Here is a 13,534-nt window from a genome sequence, read left to right as displayed (position 1 = left end):
CAGGAGACATGGCAGAATAATGGGTCCTATTTTCAGGGGAAAAGGTCCAGCGATCTGTTTTTCTGATAGGTGGTTGTTTTGTTTGTAAACCTCTCCTGTGGCGAACGAACTACACAGGATCTGGAGGCTGTTCATACTTGCCTGGCCTGAAAAACGGAGGGGCTGCAAGCACCAGATGCTGCAGCCACATTCTTGTGCTTCATTGTCTTCTCCTCTGTAACCAGCCTTTCCTCTTCACAAGGGCATTCAGAAACAAATCGTATGATTTTAGTAGGCAAGAAAGTGGAGTAGGCCCCAACCATACTGGCCGTCTAGGAAAAAAGAATTTCCCATGTGGACCGGCCTAGTGAGTAAAAATCATCAGAGTAAGAATGTATTGTTGCTGGTTATTTTCCTCTGTGTATATGTTTTCACAGAGATATTATGGAACGTGGCTTGTTTAGGAGAGAAATCAGATAGTCAAGGCTCCCCTTCACGAATCTTGCCTACTCATTTTTAGCATCCTAGTTCCAAAATGGTTATCTTGTCCCCCAGTCTCCTAGGAATTGAATTATCATCTTTCTTCCTTGAAACCTATTCCTTGTTTTATATACCGGTCACATGAATGGATTTTGGGCCTTGATACTGACACTGTCTCTATTAATGTTGGCCACTAATGTCCTTTGACTCAAGCTGATTGACCCTTTAGCCAAGTGATTGCTCCATCCTGATTATATGGCACTCTTTGTTTCAGACTTAATGGTACATGTGAATGTCTTGTCCTTTTTGTAGAATCATTTCTTGGTCTAGAATCTGCCATTGGGCTCATTTTCAAGTCTTAGATAGCTGAAACCTAATCTTGCTCCTGTGAGGTAACACACACCTCTACCTAAACCTTCCCAGGTTCCCTCTCCTGACCTTCCTCTCTCTAGCTTGTCCCCAGAGTTCTGGTGATTTCATGAAAAGGAATTCCTACTGTGTGCCACAATTCTGTGGGAAATCATAGGGAAGAATCAAGTCTTTGGAGTCAAATGGAATTTCTACTCCAGTTATAGCATGTTAATGTTGAATGTTATTCAACATCTTTTACCTGAAGTCTCCTCATCTCTAAAAACTGAGTCAATAATATTTAACTTATTTGGTGGGTTTTGAGGTTAAAGCAGCTAATGTTCGTATACTGGTGAATATAAATAGCAGCCCTCAATCTGTCTCGGGGTTAAAGTCACCTCTCTCCTTCTCTCTCCTTTGCTCCCTCCCTCTCTCTCTGCCTTTCTTCCAGGCCTTGTGCAATGTAGTGCAAATAACTCATAATCTAGTAGTAAAGACAGAAGTGCGAATCAATAACTTGAATCTACTTTGTAGATGCCATAAAAGAGAAGGAAGCAATGACCAGCAAAATTTAGAGTTTCCTCACCACCAGCCAAGCAGGATTTCCTCTCCGAAAGATAAAGAATAGAATGAGTCTGCTCAGGGTCTGCTGCTGAGTGTGCCTTCAGTAAAATATTTGATTATGCATGAATTGTGTATTAGTGTTACATAAGAAACTGCTCAATTTCTCACCCCCGACAAACATCCTCCCAGCTCATGTGTCCTCGAAGCATTTAATGACTTAAATGTCTTTCTGCTGTGTACCACGTAACCCTTTACTATATGGTTGTTGGTCTTGGTCAGTGAACATGCTTCGCTCTGCTCCTCATGCTAATAAAGATCTCTCTACTGTCTGCAAAGGTTACTTTCTCTACCAGTAGAAACCTATAGCTCGAGGTATCTGTATAGGAAGAAGAACAATATATAGGTGTAGAATATAAAATTATCCTTTTCAATAACCTTCTGTTCAGGCTCTTCAGAGATGTGATTAAAGGCAGTTGATCCGTCCCTTATATTCCTTTACATGAGAAAGGCAGCACGCAATACTACTTGATCTTTGATGAAATATAAAGTTCCTCTCAAGCAACATGGGCAGCAGGAAAAGAGTTGAAAACTTACCTGATGTACAAAGCTAATCTGGAAAATTAAGAGCAATCCTTTCCCCCTTTTTCCCTCAACAGCAGAGCTTATTTCCAGTATTAGTTGGAGAGTTGCTTCATTTTTCAATTTAATAGCCTTTAAAGATGCGGTTGGTGGTGGTGATTAAGGCATATTCAGAATGGGGGCCGTTTAGTCTGTTATTGTGGTCTGGAATGTGAGCTTTTTACCAAATTCCAGTATGAGTGATGTCAAGAAGTCAGCCCCAGCATTTCCTCCTGAAAGAGCTGAGCCTCGTTAGGTCACCTGGTTCATGGCTCAGTGGCACCTCCAACTCATGTTCTCCGACAACAGGCAGAGGATGATATAATCTAAGGATGTGATTGGTGTCTAAATTTCCCTTTTAATTAAAAGCGGAAGGGACGTGCTTTTAATTCTTTGGAGGGAGAGATCTGCTTTTAGGGGAAAAATTGTTATGATTATTTGTGATTAATGGCATATCTCACACTCAAGATTACAGGGTGATAAAAAGCAAGCTTGATTCATTTAGGGAATCCAGCAAGGATAGGATGTGATTTTGCCAAATTGTAATAATTTTACCAAGCACTTTCATAGAAACCATGTCATTTGGCTCCACTGCAGCATGGTGAGGTTGGCAGGGCATGAATTATCATTCTAAATTGTAGATGAACCAACTGTTAGTTGCCCAGAAATGAGGTGGTTTTCAGGTATCATAGGTAGCATGTCACGTAGGTGAACCTCTCACCTTTTTTATCTTTGAATATGCTGTTTTTCTACTAAACCCTTTCTCCCCTTCAGCTAGAATATGCACGTCAGTACACTCCCATATTTGTTTTAGTGTAGTTGAATTATTCAATTAACTTAGTCTTTACAAGCAACCATCAAATAACCTGAATTCAACTATTATCCTTTCTTCTTAGATTTATCATACCCTGAATTAGTTTATATGTTTATAAACTAGCAAAATTAACTTCGGTAAAAAATATACATTTGGGAAAAGATGTATAAACCACTAAGGAAGTATTTTAGTTGCATATTATCTTTGCATTAAGTGCTACTCCAGGTGCCTGCAATAGCTCTGTTACAGAGAAAGCATCTGCCAAAAGATTGCTTTACGGCAAGATGAGGAAATGCATCACAAATCCATTTGGTTCTTATGCAATGGTGTATTAATCAGGGTTCTCCAGAAAAACAGAACCAGTTATAAGGAATTGGCTCACACAATTTTGGAGGCTAAGTCCCATGATCTGCCATCTGCAAGCTGGAGACCCAGGAAAGCTGGTGTTGTAGTTCAGTCTGAGTTTGAAGGTCTGAGAACCAAAGGAGCCAGTGGTGTGGGTTCCAGTCCAGGACTAAAAGCCTGAGAACCAGGAGCACTGAGGGCAGGAGAAGACTGATGTTTCAGCTCAAGCAATGAGGCAGGAAGGGTCAGATTTTCTTTCCTCCACCATTTTGTTCTATTCGGGCCCTCAATGGATTGGATGATGCTCACCCTCACTGGGGAGGGCAAATCTGCTTTACTGAGTCCACCACTTCAAATGCTAATTTTAGCTGGAAACACTCTCGCAAACACACCCATAAGTAATGTTTAGCCAAATATCTGGGCAGCCTGTGATCTAGTCAAATTGATACATAAAATTAACTGTCACAGATGGGGAGTCAGTGCCTCCATGTAAATGATGTGGAAAGAGGAGCCAGAGGGAAGCCAAGGATGATATCACAATAATGATGACTATATTTAAATTTTTTTTTTTTTCTGAGGAAGATTCAACCTCAGCTAACATCCATTGCCAATCTTCCTGTTTTTTTCTTTTTTATGTGGGCCACCAGAACAGCATAGTCGCTAATGGACGAGTGGTGTAGGTCCGCACCCAGGATCTGAACCCAGGCCGCTGAAGCGGAGTGCGCTGAACTTAACCACTAGGCTACTAGGGCTGGCCCAATATATTTAAAATTTTTATTTAAAAATAGAAATTTTTATGAATTGGAGAATTCAATGGTATGTATTGCCCTAAACAAAAATAGATGCTAATCAGAACAAGGAAGATTAGTGACAAAGAGGTCCCTTAGTGGTAGGGGCTGCTTCTTAGGAAAAAAATCAGCCAAAATGACTTATTGCGTAGCTGAAGCATATAGTATTGAGTAGAAGTTCTCAGACTTGGTGTGGTCAGAAGCACTTGGGTCACGTGTCAGCATTTCAATTTAGAGTGCCTTCTTCCCAATGGTTCTGATTGACTTGATGGCACCCAAGGACCTGCATTTTAATTCTCTAGATCATTCCATCAGAGGTGATTTGAAGGTCACACTTTAAGAACATCTACTGCCTAGAGTAGTCAAATTCATAGAGACAGAAAGTAGCATGATGGTTACTTAAAGTAGCCAGGAGCTGTGGGAGGGGAGAATGGGGAGTTCATGTTTAAAGGGTATAAAATTTCAGTTTGGGAAGATGAAAAAGTTCTGGAGATGGATGGTGGTGATGACTGCACAATGACGTGAATGTACTTAATGCCACTGAACTATACGGTTAAGAATGGTTAAAATGGCAAACTTTATGCTATGTATATCCTATTACAATAAAAAGAAAAGCAAGAATTTCTAATGCAGGCAATGGCCGTTCATTAAAAATATTAGTGTCTCTGCTTTCTTACTAAATATTAATAAGGAAAATAGATATCTCCAGCTTAAAATGTCATAATTTGTGTTCAATTATGGATTAATATTGTATGGTAGTTCATCATTGCTTTATGACAGAGAAAAAATAAGGGGCTAAATAAAATGATTTATAACATAAATTTTGCTTTATTAAGAGAAAATAGATTTCTTGTATATCCATAGTCTGGCCAAATTAATGGAAATATTAGAGCTAGTCACTCAGTCTGCCTTCTTATGATAGCTTCTCTACCTGCTTCTCTAAAAGGTATTCATCAAGTTTTGCCTTATCTTGTTTTTGCAATAAAAATGTGTAGTGATACTCATGCTCTTTTCAGGATAGGGTGTGGGCCAATGTGGGGAAGAGCCTGAACTGCGTTATTGCTATGGTGGATAAGCTGATTGAAAGAGATGGTGGCAGTGGAGGCGGCGGCAGTAGCAGCAAAAATGGAGAAAAGGACCCTTCTTTAGTGGACTCCATCATAACTCATCCAAGGGGTAAGGAATCATTTTTTTTCCCAGTCATTGACTGAGTAAACAAAATGAGAAAGTCATGATAAAATGAGATAGAAAAGAGGAGTCAATAGTGCCTTTGATGAAAGTGCTGATAGCATGCTTTTCCACTGCTCGGGCTTGGGTGATGGAAGGCTATTTATCAAATTGCTTCTCAGTTGTTTTCAGAACTGCTTGCAATGCTCATTTTTTTTTCTTTTGCTACATAAAAACCTTCTTGAGAGAAGAATAGTGTTTTCTTTTAAAGAGTCTGACATAGTTTAATCTACTTCTACACATTTCTCCAAAATTTTATTAGGAAGAAAAACGAGCATCTGCTGTTAAAACTCTTAGAAAATTTGAGGGTTATCAGGACACAGTACCTCATCATAATTCCTGAAAAGAATGCAAGATGATAAAATGCTTTTTCCTTATTCTGAGGAATATTTTTATGAATTATCTCAAAAAAATAGAAGAAGGTTTTATTCCGTTTAAGAAGAATATGTTTGTGCATTATTCCAAAGACCTATTAGTAAGTCTGGATTTTCATGAATACATCTATACACACACATGCGTATATATGCATACACATGTGAGTGTGTATGTGTGTGTCTTTAGATAGACAGACAGGTATATGGACAAATAACTTTCAAATGTATAGCTTATTACAAGGTTGACTAGCAAACATGATAATCAAAATTTTAACGACGGTTGTGCCTATAAATGGCTTTAAAAAATTTTTTGTTGTTGTTAATTTGATTAATTTCGACAATAAAAACCAAGACAAATATCTGCATTTCTTTATGGTAGTAAGAACTGCTATTAGAGTTGTCCCAGCTCTTTTGCTAGATATTTTAAGTATTTGGAGAGAATAAACAGTGTTGCCCTACCCTCTTCTTCTGAAATCTGTTTTTCGTTTCACTTTAAGAAAATAAGTCTTAAGAAAATATGGACACTTAGGAAACTAAATTTGTTTTCCTGATTTTTCATTACTCACATTTTCATCAGGAGTTTAATTATGCAAAACATCAATCTTTCATCACTTGATTAACAGTAGAACCATTTCTAAATCATATTTGTAAACCATGACATTCTAAAGTGTTCTTATTGTAGATGGTCCTCATGCTCTGTGGAACGTAGCTGGAAAGTTTACACTAATGTTCTCTATGTTCATACCTACTTGGTCTAATTGTATATGAGGATTTTCTTTTTTAATAATATCAGTTTATTAGGTAATGAATCTAGTCCAGTTCCATAACTTTAAATGAATCAAAATGAAAGCTTGTCATAACTTATGTCATAAAGAAATAGTATACTTCAGTTTTTTTAATTGAACACTTATCGACTATCACCTGTGAGCCAGACGCTATGCTGTGCTCTGGAAAATGAGTTAAGGGAGCAGAATCCATTTTAGTGACTTATTCTGTCCATTGATGGTTTTCAAGGCATAATATTTTTTAGCAGAAATAAGATAAGGGATACTGGATTTGGCTAAATTTTTTGTTTTGATGTTCCTAAAAACTTCTCATTGACGAGAATGGAATTCCAAAATACTTGAAATTATACATTTTATTCATATCTCGTGTTTTATCAGAAAATTGTATTTATGTGATCAAAATTACTTTAAAAAGTAAAAGTATTTGGTAGATGAGTCATCTGTAAAATTAGATGAATTGCTTTCATTTAAATGTGAGGCATTTTTTGGATATAGTCTGAAACCAGATAGAAATTGCTGCCAATGTAGAATTCACAACCAGATTGAATTAGAGTCAGATTACAACATAGTGCCCTCTAACGATTTTATTACTTTTACTTTGTTATCCATCTTTATTTCATCCATTCTTTTTTGTGTTATAAACATTTTTAGGAGATAAGACACTATTTTAATGTGTAAAATAAAATACATACTTCGGTCTGAAAATTATTTAATTTAACATTGCCAAAAAATTTAAAGTTGAACTTTTGTTGACATTTAAAGTGTTTAGACAATTGTATATATAGTGCATGTTTTGGAGAGGACATTGGTACGTAAAAGAGGATGCTTAACGTATATAAATAGATGTTTTACAAATGAATGTGTGCTTAAGTATACTTAAAATATGTTATGGATGTTAGATGTTGGAGTGGAATTGATTAGCTCAATTACTTAATAAAAATTTACTTTTATTTAACAAAATATTGATACTTATTTTTACTTAATAAAAATAATATTTTATTTTTATTATTATTTTTATTAAAGTCTTCTGAAGTTGATAAAAAAGCACTTTTAGTTTCTACTCTGATTTTTGTCACATAAAGCAATGCAGCAGAGAAATTAACAGTGGCTTTTTGAACTAATATAAAGCAAATGAATAACCTGAAGTCATGTATTTACCCAAACTATCCCCGGAACTATTTTTGATGAAGCTATTTGAGATATACATTCATTGATGATATGTACTCCAATTTACTTGTATTTTTTAATTTTATTGGAAAAAATAGTAATTTAGAAACTTTGTGAAGAAAAACAAATGGGATTATGTATGATTTTTATTTTCTTATTTCAATTAGACATAGACATTTTACACATATCCTGTGTTTATACACACGCGCACACACACACACGCTAACCAGACTGGAGTACACATTATAAATGTAGATGTAGTTCTTGATATCCTGCATATCATTGTATTATGAATATTTGCTGATAATTATTCTCTGGAAATGAGATTATAATGACTGTAAACTAATTCATCAAAAAAGAAACTACTTTTTTAGATATTTAATTATTATAGTAATGCTGCAATTAACACAAAAGCATCTTTGAACATCTGTCTTTAACTACATCTCAGATATTTTCTCCTAAATTAGATTGCTAGAGGTGGAATTATTTTATAAGGAAGAGTTATCCCTTCTCTCCCATGTATTTATGTATACAATTATTTGTTTATATCAGTGTGGACTCATGAATACTTATTTTATTCTTTGGTTTATAATCCAATACTATTATTGTTTATTTGAGGCTCAAATTTTTCTAGAGGTAGCCATTGGGAGCTCTTTCAGATTGGTTTCAGTGGCCTGTTGACAGGTTTCCCTGCCACAGGCTATTTACAACCCCTTTCTTTCTTTCTTTCTTTCTTTTGCTCACTCACTCACCCTCTGGCACCATGAGGCACTTTAGGCTTATCTCTATTTTCCTTGCCCCAGGCCTAGGTTCACCCACTTCCAAGGAATGCTAGTTTCTTTTATTGGCAATAGTATTTAGAAACCAACATTGGAGTGGGTAGGAACATTTCGATGGTTCTTTTTAACGATAGATATTCTCACCAGCAGTATCTACAAGCACCCTTTTAACTAGTCTTCCCAGCCTTAAATATTTTCACTGCTTTCATGCCACATTGGATGAAAAATTGTAATTTCTGGTTATTTGTGAGGCTTGACATTATATAACTTAATATTATATTTTAAAATATTATTTTTGATGATAAAATCCATTTCTTCAATAGCCCCAAATTTATGGGCTAGATTATTCAATAGCCCGTAGCTAGGGGGTGGGAGGGGAGCCATTTTATTCTTTTCTTTTTAAAATTAATAAATGAAGTGATTCAGTGAACGATCTGAGTAATCTAGAACTTGTTGAAAGGTATGATGTGATAACTACTGGTAGGCATGTTACCACATCATTTAGTAGTGACTCTTTTCCTCCTGTTGTATCAATTTTGTTTTATTTTCTTCTTTATATATTAACTTCTGCAAATAATTTTAATCAATTTCTGGAATTTTTATTCTGTTCATATGGTTTTGGCTATTGTGTTTTGTATTGGGATACATTTTGAAATCTCATACGGTAAGTCAATCCTATGACAGTTTTTCTTTCTTGATCACCATCTTTTATTTGTACATTTTAGCTGTAATTTGTGTTTGTTTTGCTGGTATATATATAACATGGTTAAACAGATGGTCTTCTGAATTTTCGCTATCATTATCCATTTTTTTATGTTCCTCCATAACCTGCAGATATTTTTCATTTAAAGTTGCAGATTTTCTTTTTACAATGTATTAATTTAATGATGTTTTAAATCTGTAGTTTTGAAGGTTTTTTGTTTGTTTTAGATCCAGGATTTTACAATATATCTTACTCATTTATGAATTTCTTTTCAAGATTAATACAAACAGTGTTGAGAGAAGTAAAACTTTTTCTTCTCTTCTGAACAAATATAATAGAATAACTACTCCGAACTTTCATAGCTTATCTATATTTATATATTTCCCTACTGAACAAGATTGTCTTTTTATTTTCCATACACTAAAACATACTTATAAGCATCCACTGTATGCGTAGTACCACATGCCTTAAATTTCATAATAAATTGAAGACTCAAGGATAAAATCAGTGAATATTAGAATCTTAGATTTTGATGTGCCCTTAAAGATTGTGTAATTAAACCTCCTAAATTATGTTAAGAAGCTTACCTGCAATATCTCTGCCCATTTTCACCTAGCCTATGATCCACATCTCCACTTATACAAAACCATTTGCATTTTATAGAGTGGCATGTTCCAGATGTTGATCTACATATGTTTCCTTTAATTTTACCCATGGGCGTAGATCTAATCCTTTGCAAAAAATAAACAAATTTACTTTCCTTTTTCCACATTCTAGCTTAACATATCTGAAAGCAACCATCCTGTCCTATTTGAATTGCCACTTTTTTGGTCATTTTTCAAAGGAATAGCATCAATACACAGAGAAACACAGGAGGACCACCTCCCTACTTTTAGATACTATTCTGTTAATGATATCTAAGTTCACATCAGCTACTGTGACAGCCACATTTTACTGCTAACTCCATTGATATTCATAAACCTTGCTAAATTTGACCTATTGTTCAGGCTTCTCAAGATTCAAGTAATATTTAAGTGCCACTATGTGCTAGACATTGTGAAATACTAGAGGCATGAGGAGATTAAGATACGTCTCTCTTAATTCTACTGAGGATATTGATGTCTAAACCCATGACTGCAGTGTAATACACTTTTGAGTACACTCTAATAAATACCTGTTTCTTTCATCCATCATATCTACCGTCCTACTCAGGTTTATTTTATAAACATTCCTGTCCATTCACAGAAGTGCTAGATAAAAATGATGGGAAAATAGAGGTAAATACAGATCCTTGAGGTACATCACTAAAAAGAATTGTATGCATTGAAATACACTTGTTAATCACTACTCTGGGGACATTTGTTCAACCAGCCATATATTCACTCATTCATGTTTTGCATGGCTTGTATTTCTCTCTTTCACAAGAGTACCATGAAGTGCTCTGTGAAAGACCAAATACCCTATGTCATTGAGTACTTTTTCTTAATCTATCCAGCTATAAGTCCTGTCAGAAAGGAGATGAAGTTCCTGTGACATAATTTTCCTTAATGAGTCCATGCTGGCTTTAAGTCATCACTGCTCCCTCATACAAAGAAGGTAGATATCCATGCAGATCACAGAATTAGTTCACTTACCGCTGGTAAGAGTTTCTCCTTCCTTCATGTTCATGTCCCTTGCTGCTTCATAATTTCCTTTTAACTTGTAAGGCACGTTCTGCATTTCCTTATGGGATTTAAGAATTCACTTTTTTCCCCACATCTTTTACTTTATCTCTGGCTGTCTCCAGTTAACACAATTGTCTGGTAACCACAAAGAATTTACTGGTAATTTATCACCAATTATCAATGATTCCTAATGCCAAAGATTAGTCATCAGAAAACTGCAGACCAACCTCCAAATAGGGCCAAATCCAATGTTTTAGCAAATCATCTTTTTTTTTTTTAGCAAATCTCTTTCCCATCTTTTATCTTTGGTTGGCCAGAGTAGCTATCTACCTAATAAACTTGAAATAATTAGGGACTAGAACAATAAATTAACACAATTATATATAAAATAGTTCATGGCATTAAGGCTTATGGAAGAGACACACTAAATTTGTGTTACTTGGAAGACAAAAAGGAAAATCCTTTCATTCATTCAATTGATATTTATTGAGCACCTACCCTGTGCCAGGCACTGTATCCAGGGACACATTCAGTCATCTCCTTGTTCTTGCAGTCTGGTGGGTGAGCAAGTTGTCTTTGAAAGGAGCTACACAGTTAGAGATTTTCCAAAGACAGTGTCTACGAGATGAAGAACTTAGAAGAGGAAGTATACATTTGGTAGCCATCAGCAGATAGAAGAAACTGGATAAAAAGGAAAGTGAAAGGGGGCCAGCCCAGTGGCATAGTGGTTAAGTTTGCATGCTCTACTCCGGCAGCCTGGGGTTCGCAGGTTTGGATCCTGGGTGCAGACCTACACACCACTCATCAAGCCATGCTGTGGGCATCCCCCATACAAGACAGAGGAAGATTGGCAAAAGATGTTAGATCAGGGACAATCTTCCTCACCAAAAGAAAAGAAAAGAAAGCTAATGTTGTTTCCATTATGTAAACATCCCACAATATTTAAAAATTGTGCAGTGATGGGGCTGGCCTGGTGGCATAGTGGTTAAGTTCCTGTGCTCTGCTTTGGTGGCCTGGGGTTTGCAGGTTGGATCCTAGGCACGGACCTATGCACTGCTCATCAAGCCATGCTGTGGCAGGCATCCCACATATAAAGTAGAGGAGGGTGGGCATATATGTTAGCCCAGGGCCAATCTTCCTCAGCACAAAGAGGAGAGTTGGCAATGGATGTTAGCTCAGGGCTAATCTTCCTCAGCAAAAAAGAAAAAGAAATGTGCAGTGAATTACAATATAATGAAACAACACTTGACTCAGAGCCATGATACTTGGCAAGTCTACAATTTACTTACTTGGCTGCATGACCTTTGGCAGATCACTCAGATTCTCTGGACCTCATTTTGTTGGTAAAATAAAGATCATCTGCAAATTTTTAAGGTCCTTCCAATTCTAAAATTTTAGGATAACAAAGTGCTACATTATTTCAAGTGATTTTTTTTCTTGCCTTACAGACCTTCAGCATATTTTACTTGAGCACCTACTATGTGTCAGGCACTGTTCTAGACACCAGAGATACAACAATAAACCAAACAGACAAAACACCTGCCCTCCTGAAGTTTATATTCTTGTATCAGAGAGACATTAAAAAATAACATAAGGAATAAGGGCATTACAGAATATGTTTATCGTGACAAATACAGTGGAAAAAATATAGAGCAAAGTAAGAGGGTTTTGGACCATTGTTAGAGGGCAGGGATTGAAGTTCGGTGGAGTAGTCACTGTAAGCTTCATTGAGAAGTTGATGTTTGAGCAAAGACACAAGGAGGTAAGGAGGTGAACCATGTGGGGGAAGGATATATCGGGCATGGAAAATGGCTAGTGCAAAAGCCTTGAGGCAGAAGTGTGCCTGCCACGATCAGGAAACAGCAAGGAAGCTTTTTGGTTTGGTTCGAATAGAGAAAGTGGAGGAGAGAGAAGAGAAGATAAAGTTAAAGAGGTAATTTGAGGGAAGCATCATGTAGGTCCTTTGTATTGACTTTGGCTTTTACTCTTAGAAAAAAAGAGAAGCAATTAGAGGGTTCTGAGCAGAAGATTAAGCTGATTTGATTTAGATTTTAATACCTAGGATGTTATGTTGAGATTAGACTGTAGATGGAAAGGGTGGAACCAAGTATAGACCAGTTGAAAAGTTAATGTAATTATCTAGGTGAGACTTGATGGTGGCTTGCACTAAGGTGGCAGTGGAGATGATGAAAAGTAGTTGGACTCTGCACTTATTTTGAAGGTAATGACAACAGAGTTTTCTAATGGTCTGGATGGAAGAGTGAGAAAAAAGGAGTCTAGAATGATCAACAGTTTTTGGCCTGAGTAACAGGAGGGATGGGATGGCCGTGTACTGGTTGGGGAAAGACTCTGGATAGAACAGGTTTTGTGGTCAGGAATCGGAGCTCATTTCGAACATGTTAAGTTTACATGGAAATATCATGTATGCACTTTAGATATAAGAATCTGGAATTCAGGAGAGAGGTTGTCAAAATTGACTTTAGTGGAGCCATTTAAAAATGGAGTCAGAGCTGCCTTTTCAGAGAAACTGCCTTGCTGTCTTGAACCTTGGACAGGGCCAAACCTTTGGACTGGGTCAAAGCAGCAATTGTTTTACAACCAATTGTTTGAGAAGTCAGCAGGAGAACAGACATCTTGATCACAAACACTGATGACTGTGGACTTTCTGAAGATAGAATCAATAGGCAATCCACGTTTAGCCAAGACTAGCTTCTGCCTCCAACACCAATTAAAATTCTTTGTCATACAAACCTCTTTGCCTTTAAAAACCTCTGCCTTTCACTCCCTAGCAGGACACTAATTGGGTTACTACCTGAATGTGTGCTCCCTGAGTTGTAATTCTTTGGTCCCAAATAAACATTTTGCCTCTTGAACTGGTTTCTGATTTTTATAGGTTGAC

At 36.5% G+C, this 13,534-nt stretch overlaps 1 protein-coding gene across 1 annotated transcript in view; it reads left to right on the top strand.

Annotated features, from left to right (window-relative positions):
• The window catches only part of INPP4B (inositol polyphosphate-4-phosphatase type II B), a 599,434-nt gene that overhangs the window by 497,656 nt on the left and 88,244 nt on the right, over window positions 1-13,534 (top strand). Inside the window, exon 17 of the mRNA XM_058550121.1 lies at window positions 4,953-5,112. Within this exon, the coding sequence (XP_058406104.1) occupies window positions 4,953-5,112 (160 nt within the window). The remainder of the gene's footprint in view (window positions 1-4,952; window positions 5,113-13,534) is intronic.

Source organism: Diceros bicornis, chromosome 11 (genome assembly GCF_020826845.1).
Source record: "Diceros bicornis minor isolate mBicDic1 chromosome 11, mDicBic1.mat.cur, whole genome shotgun sequence".
Classification (NCBI taxonomy): Eukaryota; Metazoa; Chordata; class Mammalia; order Perissodactyla; family Rhinocerotidae; genus Diceros; species Diceros bicornis.
The sequence above is the reverse complement of the archived record's forward strand: the minus strand, read 5'-3'. Positions and strand labels throughout refer to the sequence as shown.